General features: G+C 42.1%; 1 protein-coding gene across 1 annotated transcript in view; it reads right to left on the minus strand.

Moving 5' to 3' along the window:
- Positions 1-14368, minus strand: part of CEP162 (centrosomal protein 162) — a 977479-nt gene that overhangs the window by 751962 nt on the left and 211149 nt on the right. The window contains exon 7 of the mRNA XM_078648156.1: positions 1688-1809. Within this exon, the coding sequence (XP_078504282.1) occupies positions 1688-1809 (122 nt within the window). The remainder of the gene's footprint in view (positions 1-1687; positions 1810-14368) is intronic.

Here is a 14368-nt window from a genome sequence, read left to right on the forward strand (position 1 = left end):
ACAAAAATACAGTTAGATCATATAGTCTAGTGACAATAAACTTACATTAATTTTGCTTTCCACTGATCACGTTTTCTTGATGTGGATGCATCAACTATCATTCGAGTCCTTGGGACATGTGAGCCCTGAAGGTCCATCAGACCCTCTACTGTGACATATGCCAAAATGAAACAGAACACATCTGGAAAAAATAGCAACGCTCTGCATACATGCGACAGAGAGAAGGAAAAGTCACCCATGATAAAAAAAAACTTGCACAATATTCTGCAAAAAGATAAATAAAGACTGTCAGCTTACGGGAAATTTTCACCATGTGGTCTGCCGTTACGCATGTCCACAGAAATCCTAAAGGCAACAGTATGCATTACAAAGTGATCCATACAATTGGGAAAGATTCTACAAAATGGTGTGGATGGCTATGTGTGGCATGGATGCCATGACGTTAAGGACGCCTTCATGAGACTGAAAGCATCTATATGGAAAACATCGCTTGGACGTTGAGGGTTTCTATATGATGTAGAGGGCTCCTTCATGACCTCAAAGTCCCCTCCATGATTTTGAGCACCTCACTATAATGTCAATGATATTCCCATGACTTTGAGGGCTATCGAGGATCTGTGTGAAGACGTGCCTGGAGGACCGTGCCCAAGGTTTTAGAGGAAAGGTCAGAGGGGCTTAGGTATGAGCTTATTTCCCCCATATTTCCTCTATGGACCCTTTGTTGTGCTGACCCTTATGCTCTTTGGAAAAGCAGGCACAAGGTCACAGACCGCAGCCCAGCAACTACTGTGACATTTTCCATCAAAATCATACATTGTGGATATAAAGTACTTTACTCTCTTTAGAAAAACTGCCTAGTGAGGGAAATCAGTGTCATTATAAAAGTATCCACTTCTAAAATTCTCACTGAGCAAAATCCTTGCAGAGAAGGGTTCCCTCCTCCACTGACTGATGAAGGGGGGTGTAAACGGGAGTTTAAAATCAACCTTATCTGGTAATAAAAAGGTTTAAAAGCACTATATACAGTAAAAAAACAAATAAAGACCAAATGTGCAATTCAGATACATTTCTTTTTTAGATAGAGATGAAAGAGCAGAGCCTTGAATCCTTTCCATAAAGCTCAATAAAATAATTGGGGGACTAACTGTCACTGTGCTACATGCTGAGATTGTGGTGATCCAATGGGTGTCTTATAGTGACAGCGCAGTGTTTTATCTATGCTACACCGTATGCCTATTACAACACTTTATTTGTATTTCCTTCACTTTCAAAAAGGGTATGAAGAAATGTTTCTGAGCAGCAACGATGATGTTTGCTTCTTACATTTATATTGAGGTTTGCTAAGAAAATTATGCCTATTCAAATGAGTTTCATTATTTGGCTTAATTGCAGTTTTTTCTCTTCGCTTTTGAAAGATTTCGGGGATCCCAGACATGAGCGGGACAATTCAGTGTTTAAGATTATTAATAAAACTCCCTTGACGGAGAGAGACACACAAAACAAACTCCAAGTTGAAACTTCGAAAAGTCACTTAATGTTAATAGACCTAAGACAATAAAGCGATTCAAGTCTGAAGAATGAACATAACATCAGGACACCAACACAAGTACCTTAAACACTAAGAATAAAACCCTTAACACATGCTGCGAAAACATAGGTAGGCAAACCGAATGTTTACGTAGTATACCTGCTTTTCTTTATCTGACCCTTCTCCAGTTTGTACAGCTGGCTCCTCGGGGTGTTTTTCTTTTTCTGTCTGAACAGAAGGATGGGTATCTGGTTCGTCTTCAAAATCCTCACTATAATTTCCTGAAAAATAATCCCAAAAAAAACTTACAATGAACTATTAACAGCATCCATTTACTCTCAAAGTTTAGCCCCGTACCAGCTTAGATATTCAAGGACGGCAGAGGTCTTTGGCAGGTCTACAACTACGGAATCTCACATTAAGGTCAAAAGCACTCATCCGCAAATAGACACAACCTGAAAGGACACTTCTAATACCTAATTTCTTTCAAATACAGAATATCAAATATAGACACTAAGGGCCTAATTACGAGTCTGGATGTTCAAGGACCGCCAGGCTAGTGGTGGCGCGGCGGTCCTGCCACATCCGTACCGGTGGTCCAAGCACCCCATAACGAGGAGGGCGGTCGGACCGCGGCAGTCCTGAGGTCGCAATATGCTTGGCGGGACTGCCATCGTCCCGCCAAGCATAGTACGAGTTTCCTCTCTGCCACAGTGTTCATGACAGTTTCATGAAAACCGCGGTGGAGAGGAAGTCTGGTACCTCATGCCATGTGGATGCACACAGGGGAGCACAACATGTGGCCCCCAGTATGAATGCACCTCAGTTTCTCCATGGCATGGATGTTACAGTCCATGCCATGCAGGATCCTTGTGTGGGGATCCCATTGTGGTGTCTTTTTAATAGGTGCTGCCGCCTTTGAAAAAGGCACCGCCGCTGGACCGCCAGACCGCCCACCTGCCAGACCACGTATAAGTTGTAATCTGGCAGGCGGCAGAGACTCTTGACTGTGCGGCAGCGTGGCAGTGGCGTGTAGCCCGCCCTTGCACAGCCAAAAGTCGTAATTAGGCCCTATGTTTTCTGGAGAAAGATGTCCGAGGCATACATCCTCATGGCAGAACCAGCACCAGTTTGTGATACAGAGGGCAGGTATTCATACACAGCTTAACCATATGCATCTAGAAGCACAAACCAAATCGGAAAGGATGTCTGGCCTTAACTATAGAAACCTACATCGGACAGTCAAAGGTCACTGTGGGGGAAAAATGTGTGAATGGCTCAAGAAAAATGTAAATCAAGGATTAAAGATAATAATATACAATCAATGGTAGTTTAGAATATGAATCTAATATTTGTCAGAAATATCTGTCACTTTTATGTGGAGTCCAGCAGCACAGAGGCCACCAACTGAGATCGAAAAATGTGCAGCTTACTTTAGATGGATCTAATCTGGAACACAAATCTGATTTTGACCCAACAGATCCTTTTTTTTAAAAATGTGTTATTATTTGTTCCTGATACACAAATAACATTAAACATTATCAAACAAGTTGACAAACTCCAAGTACCCCTAATATTAGACTAAGTGAGTGATGCCCTAAAGCATTCAGGGATGAGGCAGCAGGCACAGCCTTGTCCCTCTTCTTGTAGGAAATTATTACATCATTAATTTAAACTGGCATACTCAGCTGCAGCACTGTCCACGTGACCCTGCCCAGATACTTGTTATTGTTTATCTGTGCATCGCCACCTAGACTTGGGGATTTAACACAAATGATTCAATTGTAACACTTAGATTGTTCTCACAGGTTGTACTGAATGGGTACTAGCTCAAGTAAATAACTAGAGGCAGCCATCTTTAATTATTGTGTACACCCCTTTCAAAGTCTGTTTCTGCTTGATAACTAACCCACCCACGTGGGTGTGCGGGTATATGGGGTTGATGTGGATAACACAGAAATCAATTGTCTATTCCCCTCCACTCCTACAAGCACAACTTTGCACAAGCTGATGAGTGGTGCAGCATAGGCATCCCAAGGAGAAGAAGAATCAGCTATGACTACTAGACGGCTCACTCACACATGGCGGGCATTAGTGCAGCTTCAGAGACAGCCTCGAGAAGAGCCACACTGCCGTTCTCACAGGATCAAAAGCATAGAAAGTAGCACTGACATTTAAGAAGTAGCCCAGATAAAGGTCAGCTCTATAGACATTCATTTTATGTGAATTGCAAAATGTAATTGCAGTGTCTTATTTTGTAATAGGCAGGAATAAATAAATGCAATAAAATGCAAGTACATCGCTTTATATGAGAACATTGATTAATAAACAAATGTTATTAAATATTTGAAAAAAATGCTAGACTGTTCTGCCAAACGTGGCTTTGCAAGAGTGTGTGATATGTGCATCCTTTGACTTGGAAGAGCACATATCAACTAACTGCCTTGTGTATTGTTAGTTATAAGCACTCACGTGATAGGCCACTGATGGGATTGCCCCAACTGACAACTGGCTAGGAGTAGATTCTTAGGCTTCCATTCATTGTTCATCGTATTAGGTAAAAATCCATTCAAATCAGAAAACTATTAATAAATTCAGACCTTTCTATTTCTGAAAATATCCCCAAAAGAAAAGTGAGCCGTAATGCAAATGAAATAAAGCAGTAAGGGGAAGGAAACAATGATAGCGTTAGTCTGAGATCTAAGAACACCTTTGTGATTCAGGCCGCAAGCTGGAGCAACTCGCCAATTGTTCTTACACAGTCCCGACAGTACTAAGAATTATACAAAATTACCATACTGAGATATTAAACATACTAACTCATGATGACTTGACTCCCATTTTAAAATAGGTGCTAGAAACTTTTTTAAACATGTAACATTGTATTTGATCGCTTCACTCAGGCCATGATAGCATCCATCAATGCTACTGCCTATATAAAAACAAAACAATTATGTAGTTTAGAAATCAGTTGGTTTAAAAAGGACCTTTTGCGCACTAAACAACTGTGCCTCGATTTGTAATCCAAGAGCGGAAAGCAAATAATAGCAGCAACAAATACAAGTAACTACACTGAACAGGCACCATAAGGAACATTGTATCTACTCTGTAAGCATCTGTTCATAGCGTGTAGTGATATAGATTAACATGCTCTGCATGCTCCTGCCATTTAGTGATGATCTTGAACATTTGCAGCTTGTTTTTGATCAAAGAAGTCTTTTGAGTCACAAGGCATAGTGACTACACCCTTAGTTGGTAACACACATGGGCATCAGCTTCCATTATTAAATAGTTTTTTGCATAGTGGGTGAGCATACATTTGGAGCAGTATGTAGAACATTTTAATAGTAAAAGCACATAACAATGTTATAAGAAAAAGGCATCGAAATCTGAAGCATTCACTGGCTCCCGGGGAGGCATGTGGCAACAATTGACTCTACAGCACTACACCCTACGAACAAATGTTTACAGTGTGAGCAAAATGTTCTGTTCGTAGAATGTGTGGCTGTAGATACATGCTCTGCATAACTGTATAGCAGTACTCCTGTAAGCAGAGGTAAGTCGGTGGATGGCACAGATGAGAGCAAAAAGTCCTTAAGATTGTCTGACAAGTGCTTAGTAAATGAGTGTGGAGTGGACCATGTAGGTGCCTTGCAAATGTCAGCTATCTGAATGTTATCAGGGAAAATATAAGAGAGGGGTCCTACTCACCAAAGGGAGAGGACACCAAGATTAGACACGTCTGTCAAAAGTAAATTCCCTTTGGGTTTATCTTAAGCATCCAGATCCACACTGTCATACAAACACATAAATATCATCCATACACTATATGCATCTCCGGCCCTAAATGTAAACCAAAAAAGTATGTTATGAGAAATGTAATATATTTTATTATCCTTTGGGTTCTTTATCAAAATCAATATATAAAAAACCTTTTTTTATAAAAAATAAGTGAGTTTCAGAGTAATACATGTAAAGTCACTACACTTTAAATATCAGCATTGGTCAAAAACATGATTTAAAAGCAACATGGGAGAATATGAAAACAATATAGAAACATCACAAATGTGAAATATCAAAATGGTCATAACCAAGTACATAACACTAAGCTTGATTACACTGGTTCCACACTTTCCCAAATATGCTTTCTCCTAGTCGAACCAGATAGTCTCTTGGGTGCACTCTCAAAGCAAAGCTTTTTTATAAACAATAATAAAATGTATGAGTTTTTATGCACAGTGTGGATCTGGATGCTTAAAATAAACCCGAAGGGAATTTACTTTTGACAGAAGTGTTATCAGAGAAAAGCCATAGTGGCACCTTTCTTGTGGATAGAATGTGGTGTGGGCAGGCCAGGTAAAGTTCTCTTGGCTTTGAGAAGGTTTGGATACACTTGACAATCCACCTGGCTATCCCAGCCTTTAACAGAGGATGACCGCTTTAAGGTTTAGCAAAAGCGACAAAAAATAGTTCTGTTTGCGGAATATCTTGGTCCTGTCAATGTAGTACATAAATGTGCAATTTACATCAAGGGTGTGAAGAGCACTTTCTGCTACCGAGTCTGGTTGAGAGAAAATGACAGGAAGCTAGATATTTTGTTTGAGGTGGAAGGAGATATGACCTTTGGGATGAATTTAGGGTTGGCTCTAAGAAAGTCTGTCATTATGGACCTCAAAGAAAGGCTCTACTAAGGTGATGGCCTGTAGGTTGCTAAAACGACTTAATTATGTAATTGTGACAAGGAAGGCAACTTCCAAGAGAGAAACTAAGTGGATTGAGTGAAGTGGTTCAAACGGTAAGAACAACATTATGGTTCCAGACCAGGGTAGGAAGCCCTCTAGGCAGGATGACCTGTTTGAGCCCCTGCATGAAAGTCTTGATGATAGGGATCCTAAACAAAATAAAGAGTGTTTCCTGGTTTGCATGTAGCTGCAACAGAGACTAAGTAAAGGTGTATAGAGGTGTACGCTAGACTTGACTTCTGCAGGTGAAGCAGGTAACAGACAATATACTAAACTGTAGGTTTGACACTGCCCAAGTGTTCTGAAAAGCAATAGTTGACAAACTGTTTCCACTTGGCAGTGTAACAAGCTTGTATAGAGGGCCTGTGCATTTCTTTGAGAATGTTCATGCATTCTAGAGGGAGATTAAGGTAATCAAGCTCAAAGACCTCAGGAGCCAATTTGCTCGATTGACCTTCCTGGGATTCGGGTGTCTGATCTTGCCTTGATCCTCCGTAAGGTCTGGCCTATTTGGGAGCTTCTCAAAGGATTTGACAGACATCTTGAAAAGAGTCATGATCCAGGGTTGTCTGGCCCATATGGGAGCCACCAGAATGAGAGTGAGCAAGGTTTGCCAGAGCTTCCTGATAACATACGGAAAGAGTGGGGAAGAGGAAAAGCGCATGCAGAGAATCCTGACCCCCCATCTATAAAGTGTTGCCCATGTCTCAAGGTGTGGAAACCTGGTGGCTGTTTTGGCATTTTGCATTGTGTGACTGTTGAGAGGATGACCTCAGCTAACCCTTAATGATGGAAGTACCTGAGGAGGATTTGCAGGCGGAGTACCCACTCATGGACTTGTTGCTGCACTGTTGAACAGGTCTGCAAAGTCATTGCCCGATCTCAGAAGGTACTCCACCAGGATGTGTATCCGGTGGAGAACTGCCCAATGCTAAATACTCTGCTCTAGTGTCAATAGCTGTTTGGAGTGTGTAGCGCATCTTTTCTGTTGGTAATACATAGCAGCAATGTTGTCAGCCTTTATGAGGACCACTTTAAGCTAGAAGACCTGAAGGAAGTCTTTGAGAGCTAACTGGATGGTTAGATGCTCTAGGTGAATGATGTGGAGGCCACACTGTTGCAGTGACCACAAGCCCTGACTTATCAGGTCTTAGAGACGCACTCCCCATCCTGAAAGTCAAGGGTCTGTGGTGAAGGTCACCTGTAGAATGGGGTCCATGAAGGGCTATCACTGCAACAGGCTTTTGCTGTTCCACCACTTTGGCAGAGAGCAATAGGTGCTGGACCGTAGCAACACTAGATCTTCCCAGTGATCCTCTGCCTGTGACTATTGTGCCAATAGGCACTTCTGGAGAGGACATGTGTAGTATGGCATGACTATGCAGGAGGCCATCAACCTTAGGAGACACATCACTGTTCTGACTTCAATGACGATGTGGCTGAAAGAGAGGCAGTACCTGTTGGAAAGCTTGTAATCTGGGTTGGCTGGGCCAGGCTTTGTCCGTGACTGAGTTGAGGATGGCCCCTAGGAATGGCTGAATCTGAAGGATCTGGAGATGGGTTTTGGTTGCATTTATGATAAATCTGAACGTGTGGAAAAGGGAGACGGTGGTTTGAGTGTGCAGCTTGCCCGCGCTCTTAATCAGCCAATTGTCGAGATAGTACAACATGTAAATGCCACCCCTTCTGAGATGGGTAGTCACCACAACTAGGCATTTGGAGAACACCCATGGGTCTGTGGTAACTCTGAATGGCAATACTTTGAAATGATTACATTGACCACTTATATCAAAGTGTAAGTAGCAGAGGTGAACGGATAGTTGGGTTTGTGGAAGTAGACATTCTCCAGATCAAGTGCGTTAATTACGTTGCCTTGCTGCAGCAGCGGAATGACAATCCATTAGAGAAGTCATGTGAAAGTGTTTTGAGAGGATGTACTTGTTGAGGGGACTGAGGTCTACTATGGATCTTAGGGCCCAGTTTTTAGGTCTCGCCTGTCAATGCGCTTGCGCATTGAGCTTGCGAGAATATAGGGGCTTATCCAGAGCTTAACCATCGGGGCGATTCCATGCAGTGCCCGTGAAAAGCAAGCTGAATGCGCAAGCGCATTGACCTAAAATGCGCGTGCACATGAAATCCAGCCATCTGCCGCCAGCAGCTTCACCGCCCCCTGCTGCATCAAAGGCTTTCGGCCGTGTCGCATTTCTCCTCCCCCCTCCCCACAGCAATGCCAAGAGCTTTCACGGCCTCCAGGCCGTGTCTCTCGTTTCTCCTCCCCCCTTTCCCCCTCCCAACTCGCTCATCAAAGGCTGCTCACTCTCCTTCTCCCCCGCCCCCCACCCCATCCGACTTGTTTTTCTTTCATTTCACGGCCGATTTTGCATCACACTCGCGTTTTTTTTTATTATTATTCGCGGCCGATTTTCGTTTCACGGCCGCCAATGCTTGTTGCTTTTATCATTTGCTTTATAATATCAGTTTATACCATTTAAGCAAGCGCTGAAAACATAAGTAACAACACATACAGAGACCCACTCCTGCATACTTTCAGCTGTGAAGAACTACATTCAGCCATAACCTTTAATTTCTAGTATTTTCTTTGGGAGAGCATGGACGCACAGTGGGGTCAAAGCCCATAAAGCTTAAAACACAAATAAAATACAATAACATTTATCGTTCAGAAGAAAGAAATTAAAACCGCCGCACAATGGACAATTACCATCCAGGTGCTCACCTTATAGGGTCTTGCTAATTTACCGCAGTCAACGGATCTCCTGAATTTTGTAAAATGGGAAAGTTTGCCTTAAATGGGAGACGTGGACTAGTGTCTTAAAACCGAGTTGGGAACCAGGATATCGGCTGTCCATACATTGCTTCCCCACTTAGCCAGGAACATCGTGTGATGCTGGGCAAATCACTTCATCTCAATGTGCTTGAAACAATAAAAAGGTGTAAACCAGCGGTGCGTTTTGGTGTATAGCCCAGTTCAAATCCTCCCCCCATTCACATCCTAATTTCTGTAATCGGGGTTTACCTGGTCCTACACATCATTTCTGTGCTACATACTGCTCCTTGTGATCTTTAAGATGCCCCTGCTACATTATACACACATCTTTTTTTAAATGCCACATTACATTTCTCAGGATAGTGTTTCAAATCGATGTTTACGTTTATTAATTGCTTCCAGGGTGAACATTCCAAAAGACCTCCACTGCATTTCTCTCCTGAACTGTTTTTTAATAAGTAATCAGAGGTTTAAATAAATCCACAATTTATTAAAAGATGCGCAATAAAGAAGTTGAGCATTTCACATTCAGTGCTAGCTATCGGACATTGGTTCTGTGTAAATCACTGCTTTCTAACTGTAAGGCCCTCACGTAGAAAAAAAACCTAAAATCTACCCTTGTGAGGCAGTATTAAGTCTAGTGAACGCTCCCAGTCTGCCAAACATGTGTGTTTACTTTGTAGCTAAGTTTGCGCTATAGCAATCTCTCTTCATTGCATACACATACCACCATTCCAAATAATTACACTCTAACACACAATGCCACTCCATGTAATTCCAATACACTCAGTACCACATAATTACTATCCACATGTTTCCACTGCATCCCATGACACATATTTCCAATACACAGTTCCACACCAGACAATTCCACCACACACAATTTCACAACTAACAAGTCCAATCCGACCCACATAATTTCACTCCATACCACATACATGCACTCTATTCCAAACCAAAATACATAGGTAAAAGACATTGCCATTTAGAACACCAATAGCTCTAACTCTCACAAATGCGAGACTTATTGCATTGCAAATGCGTGTTTTTTTGAGGATCTGAAAGTATGGAGAATATTTTTTGGGAGGATCAGAAAGTATAGAGAATATCCCCCCCTTGCCATGATGCTGCAGTGGTACTAGCTCTTTGGAGCTCTAGAGGATGAGTGCCTGCACTCCCTCTTGAAGAAGGCACTGGTGTACCAGGCTGTGAAGGTGTCTGTGGGGTGGGATGTTTGGTGGTAGTGAGGTGAGCTCAAGCCAAAGGATGTGCCTAATGATGAAGAAAATCCATCTATCAGAGGTGATCTCTAACCAACAGGGAAGAAACTCCTTGAGTCTCTCCACAACAGATTTTGCATTGTCAGGGGGGGGGGGATGTGTTGAGAAGCAAGTAGCTACTTAAAGGTAGAAGCCCCCCTCGCTGAAGATGTCAGAACGGCAAACGGCACCCCAGAGTTTTGCCATGTCCTCCCAGATTTCCGTTAAAATCTCATCTACTCGTGGCCCAGAAAGGTGTTCCCAGGCAGCAAAAAGTGGAAGCCTAAAATGATGACGTATTAAACCCTCTAGCCAAAGTATCAGCAGCAATAAGGGCACAGCGGAGAGTAGCGTTAGAGATAAGATTTCCCTCTGCCACTATCCCTTCCCCTCTTTCCTTATGCTCTGGGGGGAGGTGTTGGAGCAGGTCCTCCATCTCGTTCCACTGTGCTCTGGTATAACGAGACTAGAACTTCATGGAATTGGCAATTTGCCTTTGGGTTGCGGCACCTACCACTACCTTCTTGGCCATAGTGCCAACCCACAGAAACTCCTGTCCAAATAGATTGGATGCAAGAATAGAAGCCTGAAAGGTAACTGTTAGACCTGGTATCCTTGACGTGGTTTCTCCCTAACTTTTTGCCTTCTGACATCCTGTTTTTGCTGAATTCATTGTGCCTGACCTTAGGATTCTGCACACTTTACCACTGCTAACTAGTGCTAATGCTCTTTCTCTAAAGCATGACTACATTGGCTAATACTCAACCGGCATTTTTAATTCACTCCGAGTGGTGGGGACGGATGTTGTAGGCTCTGAGGAGACTTTATGGAGTTTCTCCTTTCTATGGCCTTTGCTCTCCTAGGAGGTTTTGAGGTGTTTCCTGCCCTCACCAGGGGTATCATCTTGTGACCTGGATCTTTTGTGCCGTCTGGTTGAACCATCACTGTCTTCTTCAGAAAACTTCTGTTGCTTGATAGACTGGAGGCACAAAGGCAGCCTCCCATCTCTATCCCTCTGAGTTTTAGAAGAAAAGGTCCGACAGATAATGAGAAGGATGGAGGAAGTAAATACAGTCTTTATGTGAATCATCCACATGGAGTCACTTCCTGCCTAAGGTCTTACATTGGCGGAAGAGGCCTTTTCTTATCTGACATGTTGAAAAGATCATCCTCCAGGAAAGAAACTGAGTAGAACTCAGAGAGGCTCCCTTCACACATGAAGTGCAGTGAAAATCTAAGGGGAACTGCCTCTGCTAGGAAGGTTCTAGAGGGTGTGGTAGCAGCTGATTGGCTGCATTCATCATTTGGGGTCCGATGTAGGAAGCCTAATACCGGTTGGTAACGGCTGAAATTAGCAAATTTTGGCCGTTACCGACCGGCATTAGGCTTCTCTGATGTAGGGGCCTAATCTAAGGATTCGGTAATTTACCGAATCGGTAATTTAAGGACTCGGTAAATTACCGAATTCTTAAATACCAATTTGGTAAATTATCGAATTCCTAATGTAGGGAGCACTTAAATGAGTGCTTTTTTGGGGGTTTTCGTTATTTACCACCAACTTGTAGTTGGTGTTAAATAACGAATCCTAACATGGGAAAAGCAATTTCATGCAAATTATTTCAGTGCCATGTGGCAGACATACATGCCCTTAGGGCATGTATGTGTGCCACATGTGCACCCATACACAATTGAGGGATGCAACAGGGTGTCAAAGTGACACCCTGCCACCCTTCAATGTTTTCCCCCTTTTACCGAATCAGTATTTACCGATTCGGTAATTCCCATTCATTCCTATGGGCTTCCAGGCCCATAGAAATGAATGGGAAATACCGAATCGGTAAATACCGAATCTTAACGATTCGGTAATACTTACCGAATTTTTCCCTACATAGAATTTACCGATTCTAAAATACAGAATCCGTAAAATTCGGTATTTTAGAATCGGTAAATGTCCCTCACCTACATCTGGCCCTTAGTCCTTTTTTTAAAAGGACATAAATAGGCTCTGTAAAACATGCCTCAGGACCCTTATAGCCTATGGCATTATTTAAACACTGCTTGATTATGTTACCATGGGACTCCCATCTTGACGACTGGGAATGATTCAGGCATGTGAATCTATGAAAGATACCCCAATACTGGATAATCAGATGGTTTTCTAGGCATATACATCAATGGAGGTGTCAACATCAACTAGCGGTGTTTTCTCAACATTGAGGTGCCATGTCTTGATGACGAGCATGTGGACAAAGTACCTGTTCGGGACGTAACAAGCTTTGATGTCAGTCAGGTACATTGTTTTTTTATGAGACTGCCTCAGATCTCTTTATCTGCCTCATGGGTAGTCTCTAGAGAGAGACAAAAGTGCAGTAGTAGGTGGATAATTTTCTCCTTCCCCTTCTCGACATCCCAAGGTTGATTCCGGAGACCCTTTCTGCGGACTAAGTAGTCTGATCCTCTGTCTCTCCTTAAGGGTTCTTCTGGACATTTACTTTAATATGTCTGAAATCTTCTGGAAGATGATCTTCAGGATGACATAAGATGCTGATGTCATGAGGGTCTGACTGGGCTTATATCTTACCACAAAAAGTGAAGGCATCCTGACTGGAAAATATGATGAATTCCTGTTGGAAAATAATGATAAACCGGTTTAGTCCTGAAGGATGTTGAGTGAGATTGGTTAAACTAGGTTGGTAAAAGGTTTTCAAGTAAAATATGTAATAAAAAAAAACTGAGCTTCGTGTTCCAGGTTCCTGCTGATAGAAACCAGAAAAATGAAATGACCTAACGGGTATCCCTGGTGCATGAAGGGATACTGACGTAAGTGTGAGACCCATAAAGACACAGTGCCAGTTTTAATGCCGTGCTGTGCAGGCTATGTGTTAGAATTGCCCTGTATTTCCTTTATTTTCCCTTTTAAAAAATAGAGGTTTGTGACCTATATTTTTAGTCAGTTTACAAACAGTGTCAGTAGTAATCCATTTATAATGAAATACATGAAAATGGGCTGCAAAGCTTATTCTTTTCTAATACATATGTGCATTTTTATTCTTCAAAAAGAAACTTGCGCACATATATACATTTTGCAAAGTGCTCCAGCATGTGGGCTGGCAAATTCAGTACTTCTGAATACTGCTGAGGATCCCCTGGAAGAGAACTCAGGGTAACACAAATATTGCTGATTAATAAAAACTGAGATATCATGAATCTTCGGCGCACAGATAACTTAACAATTACTGTGATTTGCAGGGCTTGGCTGCAATGCAGAAGAACATCCTAAGCGAAGTGATTGTGAGCTTCCAGACAGTGCTTTCTGCAAAGGAGACAACTCTGGAAAAAATGACTTGGAGGAATTAGTAAGAATCTCTCCCAATTCCCAATGGCTTTATATCTGTCCTGTGATCTCAACAAGCAAGTGTTTGTTTAGGGGCTTGTAGTGTAGTTCCTATATTCCCAATAGGCTCTGCGCATTGGAATAATATATCTTATAGATCAGACATAGGACTGAGGTCGACTAGGTCTCTATCGAATACATTAAACTTAATAGTGAGTGCCAGCTAGCTCAGAGGTCACTAGAAACGTTCTCGAATTTACAAGAAGGGATTAGTTTCTGACAACCGCATAAACATGACAACTTTGTTTCCCAAGAATACGAAATCAGTCTCTAGAGTCGCTGAAACAATAGATAAATATTTCACTCAGTCAATCGTGCATGCTTCGTTTCAACAGAGGTGCAGAGAAATAGATATGGGCGTTTTCAATAAAAGGTTTTTATTGAACAGTCTTCTTTCACTTGCAAGTAAAGTGAACTGCTACAATCGTAATGCAGGCTGCAAACTATAATGCGTACAGTGAGAATAGTATTATGAAATAATACTGTAGAAGCATTGTATGGTTTCTAAGCCATATAAAAAATACATACATAAATACATAGGTTAAAATACTCAACTGGTGCCTTCTAAAATACGCCTACCCCAATGTACCTAACTCAAGTCTAGTATGCGGGAGGGAGTAAGTAGGTGTGTAGCATAGGTTTAGTTTTCTTTGCCAAGAA

Source organism: Lissotriton helveticus, chromosome 6, assembly GCF_964261635.1.
Source record: "Lissotriton helveticus chromosome 6, aLisHel1.1, whole genome shotgun sequence".
Taxonomy (NCBI): domain Eukaryota; kingdom Metazoa; phylum Chordata; class Amphibia; order Caudata; family Salamandridae; genus Lissotriton; species Lissotriton helveticus.